Raw genomic sequence first — 10,918 nt, 5'->3', positions numbered from 1 at the left:
CCTGTAATTTGTGGTTACACATTTGAGATTAGAGTTACTTCATTGGCTTCATGTAAGAAAGCTTTTTGGGGAAAAAAAAAAAAAAAAAAAAAGTGGTAAGGCATAACAAAACATAACTAAAACAGAACTTTGTTTTGGCTGCAAGATTCTCACCTTACAGCAGGAAGGGAGGAATGGCAGAGGAAAAAAACATGTAAAAATATTAAAAATAGTTTAAAATCTCCTCAGTCTTCACTTTTCTTTTCCAGTTTTATGATGGTGCCGATGCTTTTCTACTGCTTGGTTCCAACATGCTTTTGCTATACAGAAGGTGCATGAGATGCATCACAATGATATATACATACAAAGAAAATTACAATCTTATACCAAAGTCAGACTTCACCAGCACATTAACACGAGGAGGAGGAAGATTTTTCAAAAGGTTTCTTAGTGAAATACACAGTACAGTATAAAGCCTGCAGAAAATTCAGCCCTTAGATACTTCTTTATATACGACAAATCTTAGTGCATGGAGGCTTCTTTAGGACAAACCTTCTCCACATAAACTATATATCTTATCTATAAGACCTGAATGCTTACTGGGATGGGGAAATAAATCATCAACTAGATCTGGAAATCTCCCTCCTTTTGGTGCATTTTTCCCCCCTTTGTTTAAATTCCAGTGTTAATCTGCTTTCCTTGTGAGGTTTTTATCTTGAGCAATTCAGATTAGAGGGCTGGATATAAAGACTGTGATTTGAATTTATTGTAGAACAAAGAAACTGCTGTGGATGGTGAAAAGCGAGACTGGAAATCTGGAGTAATGATGCCAGAAATAGAACCATAAAAACTGATTTAGAACTGGCATCCAAAGAAGCATCTGCTGACTTCCATCTCATGATAAAAACGAAGCTACTCCTGAAAAACCCACTGTCCCTAGGTGACACTTCTCTTTGGAGGAAGATTTGAAGGGATTTAATAATGTGCTACTCAACAAAACTGAAGGAGGTATGACCTGAATAAATATACTCGGTTAATGTGGACTAGCTCTTCCAGAGGCCAGCAAGTTACCATTATGATTAACTGTGGGTCTGAGGGGACACATTCTTGCCTACTATGTTCCATCCAATTAAATCCATTTTACCCATGATTTAACTGTGTCTGCTCAGCTTTAAATCCAACGACTCCACTGAAGATCGTGAGCCACTTTTACCTGCATGCATGAATAAAGGAGGAAGTACATCTTGTCATTATTTCACTCAAGAAAGGCAGTCAACACCCTGCTTTGTTCAAGATTTCCATTGGTGAACCACTTTAACCAAACTGTTTATTTTAGTGGCTTTAGACCCTGAGCTCAATTTTGGGGGAGAAAGATAAATAGAGGAAAAAGAAGAGACCTCCTCTCCAGTGGGGCCCCTTTTCGTTCCAGATGTAGCCATGAGTGATGATGAGCCTGCCTTATGCTCCTCAGTTAAGTGCTGAGGAAATGAGCTAGGACAAAATCAGTCCTCATCCTCCCTGTGCTGCAATTCCTCCTCCTTGTGAGGGGGAAGATACCTTACAAGGATATTGCATGGATAGATTCATTAGTGTTTGTGAAGCATTCAGATATATGAGAATCATATCAGCACTTAGAAATATCTGCAGATCCTGTGATAAGCTTCTGATAGTTTACTTCTGATATTGCCTCTCTTTAGACTTTCTCACTATGAAATGCTCGAGGGAACCAAAGTGTACATTTCAAAACAGGAATTATGATCAGCAACTACTTTTTGCTTGCGACTTCAGCAGTTCTTTCTCATGCTTACAAAACCAAAATAAATCCTAAAACCTGTATTTTTTCCTTTTCCTCAGAGACGAGAGTCACTAAATTAACTTGATGCCTGCCAGTCCTTCTGAGCCCAGTAAGCAAATTAGACCTCCAAATTATCACAAAGTGCTCAGATCTGACAAAAATTAAGTAATTAGGAGCCTTATTTTTCTAAGCAACCAGCAATTTTATGTCTGTTTAGGAAGAAACCTCTTATGGTGTGAGAAAGAACAATTCATTGAGTCACAGTGAATCCATGCACATTTACCTCAGACTGAAGTTTTGGCTCTACTTATCAATGCGTCTCAAAAGGAATAAAAAGGAAAAAGAAACCACTGACAGTCCATTATTTTGCCTTGCCAAAGAAGTTAAGAAAGTACTTCTTAAACTTTAGAATTATGTTTTAAGTAGGTTTAATAATCATACGAAAGTCCCCTTCATCTAAACTCAGGGAGATACTGGTATCAAGAACAGTACCCTTATGTCACTGTGGCCTGATAGAAAAAAAAAAAAAGTCTGCTACCGCTTCAGACTTACAAAAGAACTTTGGCTCCAAGCTCAAAATGTAAAGCAAGCTCCTAAGAGATGAAAAGTGTCGTGACTTTTTTTTCTGCTAAAGGCTGAACACCACATGAATCCCTCACTGCCCCTCAGGAGCCCAGCTGAAGCTTTGAACTTAATTTGTCTTCCGAAAAAGAAGGCAGCACAATACAGCACCCTGGGCCTCAGTATTATGATTGCTTGAGACTGTAAGGGAAGCACATACCGTGGATATATAGGGTGTATTCTGAAAGAAAACTCCAGCAGAATCATTCAAAATGTACCTTTCCAAAGGACAAGGAATAACATTTTCAAAACACCTATATCACTTGTGAGCCTACACTTAAAAGAGTGACTCAAAATGATCTATATTATGTAAAAAGATTAAAAAAAAAATCCACAGTTGTTTAGATTCAGATGCATAAAAATATCTAACTACTTATCTTTAGTGATTTGGACCTCAGCTGGTGTGGTTGATTTGCATTTTGCACCCTTGATGCAGGTACTCTCTAGCCTTTTGGTCAGCAAGATGAGAACATCCCACGTTTGCCTAGCTGCGACCTTCTCGTGCAGTCTGAGAGTAGCCAGCCAGGTCGGCACCTCATTTTCCCATAACCATTCAGAACAAGGCGAACATCCTGCTAATTGCTTGTTAATAGAAAACCATCACAGTCACAATGAAAATAGCAGTTTCTTCAGTTTAAACAAATCATTTTGTGGTTTAATTTCCTCTTTCTTGCTGATAGGTGGCACCATTTTCTGCACAGAATGCCAACACTTGAAGCACATAGAGAATTTCCACAGCTTTTGGCAAATGCTTCACTGCAGACACACCACAGCACCAACCCATGTGTGTTTTGGAGCTCTGTCAATAGATTGGACAAATTTCACTGCAATAAACTGCAAAAGGAGAAAAATATTTCCTGAATTCTGGTTGAAATCCCTTTATTAAAGCTCAGTTATTCATGCAGAGAACCCAGGTCCTGATCACCTGGTGAACTGCCGTCTGTTGAGTCCTGCTTGCTCAAGGACAGTTCAGCTCACTCTTATATTTAACTTCAATTTTTTTCAATTCAAGGAAATCCCAATATGCTTTGCCCTTCCCTTATCATCCTATTTCCATAACTCCCAGTTACAAGACTGAAGTAGAAACTTTTCCTGAAGAACTTTCTGCCAGCTAGATTTTTTCCCCCATGGGTTATGGTTTTTTTTTTTTTTTTTTTTTGGTAAATTCTAGTATAACATTTTTGTTCCTTTGCTTTTACCTTACCATTACAGAGAAGAAACTACTTCAGTGCTTATTGTCTTCTTTTTAAAGTTCTACTAACTAGTCAGGAGGCAAAATGTGCCTAATGCAGGTGCTTGGTTGCATTACATGATCAACAGATTGACAAAACAAAAAACACCTGCGGAGCAATGTGTAAACTGAAAAGCCATTCTCTCTGCTACTTAGTGCTCAGCTATGGGCACATATAAATGACCCACAGTTGACTCATAAAGATTTTTAGATTAAAAAAAAAAAAAAAAAGTGGCTAAATTGATGATATTCGTTCTTCAAAGATAATATTCCATCTTTGCAGAAAATAATCTGAGGCTTCTGGTAACTTCTTTGGTACAAACATTGTCAGGTGCAGAACTAATGACAAAATATTTACTTTAACCTAATTTCGCTGGATATTGTTCACAGAAATGGAGCTGTCTGTGACAGTGAGGAACATGGAAAGCAGTCTGCAGCCTGGTTACACAGCCATAACCCATGGGAGGGCCCTGAGCCCTCCTTCCTGGCAGGAGGAGCAGGACGTGGGCACATTTCTCCTGCCTCCACCAGAATGAAAGAAGGTGTCAGGTGCTTTTCCAGCTGCTCTGTGCTCTTTGATCGCAAATTGCAAACTTTGTGCATACATGCTAACAGAGGAGAAACAGTCTGTCTGAGCTCCCAAATCAGTGTTTAAACCAGTAATGTATATTTTATACAGCTGAGCAGTTCAGGAACCCGATCGGTTCTCACTTTGCTATCACCCAATCCAATGTATGACACAGAGCATCTGCTTGCACTTCTACAAAGTTGTTTGCTAGCAATACAAAATGTGTGACGCTCAGTCAGTTCTGAAATATATTTAACAGGAGATGACAGAGGTCAAACTAAGATGAGGTGAGAAAAGGAAGAGTTGGCAGCAATTATTCACAGTTTATAAGAGAACTACAGGGCATCCTATGGAATGAATTGACAGTAGGCTTAAAAGCAGCGAGAGTGACTCACACGGCAATTGTGCTATTTGTTGAACAGGATGTTTTGACTTTCGGAGATGCAAGTGGATTAGGTGTGTACGTGCAAGGCCCACAGTAATTATTAAACAGAATGGTTGGTATGTATAGCTTCTGGCTTGGGGAGTCCTTACCTTTTGAAATTAGGGGGCAATATATGATGATTGGTAGACATATTCCCTGTCTCCTGTTTCATTCTTCTAAACATCAGTTATTGGCTGTTTTCAGAGATGAGGTGCTGGGCTGCATAGGCCGCTGGTATGACAGCACGGAAGGGAGCGTGTAAGGACTCCATATCCCTTTTCTGTTGCCATTGGGAAGATGAAAGTGACTTTGGAAGCCAAAAAAAATATCAAGTCAATAGCACTGCTGTCAGCTGGAACAGGCTAGGCCTATAAATTACTAGTGTTCTCCAATTTCCATTAGCTTCCGTAGAGCAATGACATTTTATGATCTGCACGTTTGGCCTCTGTATTGATACAGGCCCGGTCACAGGGTGTGGGATCAGTCCTTCTGTCCTTCACTAACTTAGGTGATTTGGGAAGTATAAATTGTTCCATTTCTTTGGCTGTGGGAGTGTTCTTTAAAACAGTAACACAACATTGACAGACCAATTGTGCTTGAAGAGATATCAATTATCGAAACACAGCCCCAATAAAAAATTCCTAGCAAGAGAACACTTTCATCACCAGCTTCCTCTGTGGTTCAGTAGCTTTTTTTTTCCCCACAGTTCAAAGAGATCAGGAACGTTGATTGGAAGGTCAGAATTTTTTAATGGACATTTCTTAAATCTACGTATGAATGCTTCCAGTGGAACACTTACTGCTCCCAAGGGAATATATATGAACATAGCTTGTATTACTGTGTGGATTGGTACCTGCAAGCATTATCTTAGTATGTCTTTATACTGGAATTGCAAGACAAGCCTTCCCTGAGGTCTAGCAGTTACAATGCAATCGTAGCCTGTAACAATATCAGTCTCATTTTGGACATGCATTTTCAGGGGCCAAATCTGTAATGAATATCTAGAGATACATGCACAGAACGTCCCCTTTCAAACAGCTCACTGTGCTGCACACGCAGTGTGCTGTGCTCGTCTTAGAAATGGGCTAACTACCTTTTAGAACAGATTACATGCAATTTACATTTCAAAACATCCATATATTATTTGCTTTTCTAGCTTTTTTTTTTTTTCTAGTTGTGTGACACCTTTGAATTTTAATACAAGGTGCCCAAATGTACAATAATAAAAAATGCAGCGCATGTCAGCAGTAAAATGCATAGTAATTTATTAACTTTTCAAGTGTAAATACAAATTGATTTCATGATGTGCCACATAACGAAAAATTATTTGCAGTCACAACTCGCCTTCCAATTACTGCATTATTATTTTTTTAATTAAACTTATTACAAAGAGTTTAAAAATTGGGCAACACTTTTTGATGGCCAATAGAAAATTGCAATTCTATGAAGAGTAGTAAGTGCTTCTATGAGTCTTTGAAGTATATTCTTGATTCAGAAATTCCGTTCTTTGAAATCAGGTTAGTATGTATTGCTTCACTGGGAAATTTATAAGTATATATTCTTGGGCAAAGAAACATTGTTTTTATTTAGGGCAATCCACAAGGGCAATAATTTATTTACATATTTTAACACTTTTAAAAAATAAGTCAATGTGTTTTGTGAAACCATTCTAAAATCCATTACAATGTATTAGAGAGGTCATTGTAAATCTCTTTCAGATGCCATACGTGATGGGGGCATTGTAGAGACAGAGCTAAAATCTTCACATGGCATAAGGATTTGCAAGATACTTTCAGCAGTTATCAGTAATCATAAGGATTTTAAGGTACTTTCAACAGTTATCAGAGGAAAATAGGGAGACTGTTAAGTGAGAATCTGAAGCTAATTTATTACATTTGTCTAGATGTAAATATTGATGTGCTTTGTGCTAAATTCATTGAGAATTACCAGCAATATGATTTCAGTATTTACTCCTTGAATTCCCTTAGTTCATCAGGTAAGCGGACTCCAGCTCTAGGAGAATATACTCAGTGCATCATTGTTTCATGAATATCTTTGTAACTACGCATAATCACAGCTGTCACCCTAAGTCTACTAATGTCACCAGAAAAAAAAAAAAAAAAGAAGCAAACAAACAAAAAAAGAAACAACGGTGGCCTTTTCAATGGGTATTCTTCATGAAGGAATACAAAATTGTATAAAGTCTGTGATTTCTTCCCAAGAGAATATTATTTTGGTGGCATCCGTATTTATAGATGTGTGAAGATGTGATCCTGTCTTGGTTTCTATGCATCTTGTTAGCCAGTTCCACTATTTTGCAATACCATCTTAAAAATGGAACATCATTGCTAGAATAATTTTCAGTTGAAGGAATTTTGAGGGTTGTTCTTCCTCCCCAAGGTTTTCACAGTATAAGCAAACTAACTAACTAAAAACCCAAAGGTATTTGTGTCTTAACTGAATAATAATACATCTGTCTCTCCCTGAACCACAACTTTTTAAGTTCTTACAATGGAATTTACTGGGTCCTACCACAGGCCATAATGGGCTCTGGTATGGCTCTTAAATGAATCATGTCAATTGAATGGTGGATACTGAAGGAATTACATGCTGTGCAATTGATCTAACGAACAGATTAGGGCTGATGCTATTTCATTAAACCTTATTAGCTATGGCTTAAATACTTAAAATTTCAGCCGTCCTGTGTCAGATAGATTATGCCCCTTGTCATACAGCAAGTGAGATTTCCATCTACTAAAACACAGTTTTTAAAAAGGACCAGGCTGATGAAAAGAGATGTAAATAGTTTCAAAAAGACTGTGAAGACCTGATTTTCAGACATGCCAAGCCCCAAATCATTCATTAAACTGACAGAGATGATTCAACAGTTTCAGAGCATGCACGAAGAACTGCTTTAGTCTTCAAAATTTTGTGTTAAATCATTTCCGTGGAACCAGAGTTTAACTGTTTTTGGATGTGAAACAGTCCTGAAGATTTTTCATGCCTCATGGATGAGCACAACATAGATCTTTATGTAATTCTAGTGGAATCCACTGAGTCCTTCGATGACTCAATCACTTATATATTTGTTTATTTATTAAACTCTTTCTTCCTACTCTTTGCTGCTCTCCACTGGGAGGTGATGCCTCCAGAACCAGTAAACCACTAAAGCTAGTGGACAATTTTGTGTGAGGAACAAATGACTTTAATCCAGCCAAGAATAAAGTCAGCTTGGAAAATAGTTTATCATTCTCAAAGGAGATAGAGGTGTTGTTTTTTTTCATACAGGAGTCAGACTCCTGATACGCTTACAAAACTATGATCAGACATGATTGCTATCCCTGACATATACACAGCAGTGTGCAAGACCCGATACTCTTCTTGCCTTCTACTGTTCTGTCCTAGGACCTAGTATTTAATGCTATAAACCCTTAAACAGAACATCCATTGAAAACCCTGTTCTCATCAGAAATTCCTCTACTACAAGGCATATTAAATTATATTAAGTACTTTTCAGATGATCTGGACTGCTGCACTGTGGGAAACATGACTAAAAATTTGAAACAACATTAAGCAGGACTTCAGATTATTCTAAGGATAAAATAATGAAAAGAGACCCGTAGACTTTGGTTAAAACAGATAATAGTCAAGGCTTTTTTATTATTAGTCCTTTTATGAGAGAATATTTAAGACCCTCTCACATGCAGATTTACCATGTTAATTCCACGGTCAAAGCAGTGGTTCAGACAGATAAAGACCAAAGTAAAAAGAACCCAACAGCTCTATTTCTTAAATATAAGAAATTGTTTCAGTAAGTCTTAAAAAAACCTGACAATCACAGAGAAAACCAACCTCACCTTTAAGGGTTTTTGAATTATTTACCTTTAAGGATTTTTGAATTCTTTTACATTATTCTGTAAATCTCAGAGCCATTTAACTACCACAAAAATCTGCTTTCCTTCTTATACCGAAAGCCTGGTTCTTGCAAGATTTTTGCAGTACATGACCTCTGGCTCGAAGTGTGCCAGGACCAATCCTCAGTCCCACCATGGCTACATTCAAACGCTTTGTACTGGGCACTGAAAATGGGCAGTAATGTAAATCCAAGGACAACCCCAAAATTATCTTTGTTTCCATCTTATTCTGTTCAGCATGCCATAGGAATGGCAAAAGCTCTTCAAGAAACAGATCACCCAGATTCATGGTACTGTAGCATCTGCAATTACCTATTTTTCTGCCCCAGTAAAACAAAGCCAAACATTTTTTAAAAGTACTATAAAATATTAAACAATACAAGGTATTATCCCTGTCTCTCCTTCAGTATGACTGAATTTTCTTCAATGAAAAGCTGTTTGCCATGGACCCCCACCCAAAGCCTGCTGACCTTGATGCTGGTCATCAACTTTGATGGCCTTTTGGATAAGGTTTTGCCATTGTCCTGCTACCTGTGCACAGACACTGCATGAACCACTGGAAACGTTATTAAATTTGGGTTCACAAAGGTGCTGTCACCAGGTTGACTACAGTAAAGTATCTATATTTCAGAATAACATTACTTATATATGCTGCCTAGTTCTCTCTTGCTCTAATTTCTTCTCATAGTGCTAGGGTTTTATTTTTCAAATACTGAAAATACTTCGTTGATTTATTCAGGAAATTTGTCTAGATGGTGCTCACAAAGCGTGTTTGCTCACATTTGACATTTTCACAGGATAGATTACAAAATGGAAGCTTCAAGTTGCTAAGTTCCACAGCGGGCACCTAAGTCACCTTATTTTCAGAAGTAATGAGCATCCAGCACTCTCCACCCCCAGCTCCCAGACACTTGCTGGAGCAAGACAAAGTGCACCTGCAGGCACAGCACTGCAGGACAGGAGCCTTGCACTTATACTCGGGGCTTGTGGGCCAACAAAGGCCTCTAGAAATCCGTCAATCTACTAGGACATTTGCTGCCTCAAAAGAGTTAAATATGCAAGTGCTATATTGTGATGCCTTTACAGCCAAGAAATATAAAATGTGGCAATATAATGGAGCATGTGGTTATTTTACTTATTCAACATTTACCTGTGTCTATCGAAGAGGTCTCTAAAATGCTGTTTTAGCAGCTCAAAGGTTGAGAACCACCTGTAAACATATGCAGAACAGTCTCCTTCTAGAAATAGAAACTCCTAAACAATCAACCTTGAAATGTATCATATATTATATTATGTTTTCCAGTGTTATTTACAGGTCTTCTTTTTAGTACAATGAACCAGACATGCTGAAAAGGTAGGATTTTTTTCCATTTCCCTTTTATACGAAGTACAATAAAAAAGGCACATGATTATTCACCATAGGAGTTGTGCACCAGTCAATAACTTAAAGCTAAAAAGCTACCCATTGGAGAACTGTCTTTTTGAGGCAGTATTGGGATCTCTCCTTTCAACTCATAGAAACATCTGTCTAATAATTCTCCTAGGAGAGCTTAAGGAAAACACTTATCCGTGGTTTTCTGCTCTTCCAAAGATTTCCAAATCAACAGAAAACTCTTTTTAAGCTTCCCAGGTCATCTACCGGAGCAAGGAACAGTCAAATAGGGCATGTATGTGTTTGCTTTTATTTATTTTTTCTTATTTTTTTTTTCCCCCTCCTTTGAATGCCCAACTATGGGGGACTCCCTAGATCCAAGTCCTGTTCAAACTGTTTTGCTTTAAGACAAATGCCTTGCAATATATGGCACACTGAGCAATGGGCAATGGCAGGAGAGGCAGCTTCTCAGCCCCAGCAGTCAATGTCGGCCGTGTTTTATCCAGTTTCTAATCATCCATTTTTGCCCCGAGCACCTTTGCACGACTAATCTGAGCCCAAAATTTGCATCCTTGGACATTTCCACTTCTAGACAACGGCCAGTGTCTCTGCTGATGATTGGACCATTCTGAAGGAAAGAAAAAAATTGTTAGAAGAAGAAATAAAAAAGCAAAACAGAGTCTTGAACAAAAAAAAGTGCTAGGTCTGTAAATTCATAGAAAGCAATATAAAATGCCTGGAAAAATCCTTATATAAAGAAGAACTAAATAATATATCAGAAAATCTCTCAACAGCATAACAAGATCACAAAGGCTGTATGCATGCGTCCCTTGAAGAGTAAAGGACAGGATTAATAAAAAAGGTAAGAGGATATTCCTAGAAAACACAGCCCAAAATGTCTAGAGATAATGTAAGAACATTTCTGAAAAACACATGGTGGGAGGAATGCCTGGAAAGCGTATCAGACTATTTCTAGACGTTGTAAGTGGGGATTTCTAGGAAATAAATCAGAGA

The 10,918-nt window shown here is 38.0% G+C and overlaps 1 protein-coding gene across 2 annotated transcripts in view; it reads right to left on the bottom strand.

Annotated features, from left to right (window-relative positions):
- Positions 1-8,243: 8,243 nt before the first annotated feature.
- Positions 8,244-10,918, bottom strand: part of GALNT9 (polypeptide N-acetylgalactosaminyltransferase 9) — a 144,642-nt gene continuing 141,967 nt past the window's right edge. For both annotated transcript variants that reach the window (XM_032198801.1, XM_032198802.1), the window contains exon 11: positions 8,244-10,532. In XM_032198801.1, coding sequence (XP_032054692.1) covers positions 10,386-10,532 — 147 coding nt within the window. In that variant the 3' untranslated portion in view covers positions 8,244-10,385. The remainder of the gene's footprint in view (positions 10,533-10,918) is intronic.

The sequence above is a fragment of the Aythya fuligula genome, chromosome 17 (genome assembly GCF_009819795.1).
Source record: "Aythya fuligula isolate bAytFul2 chromosome 17, bAytFul2.pri, whole genome shotgun sequence".
In the NCBI taxonomy this organism is placed as follows: Eukaryota; Metazoa; Chordata; class Aves; order Anseriformes; family Anatidae; genus Aythya; species Aythya fuligula.
Note: the sequence above shows the minus strand (reverse complement) of the source record. Positions and strands in the feature narration are given on the sequence as shown.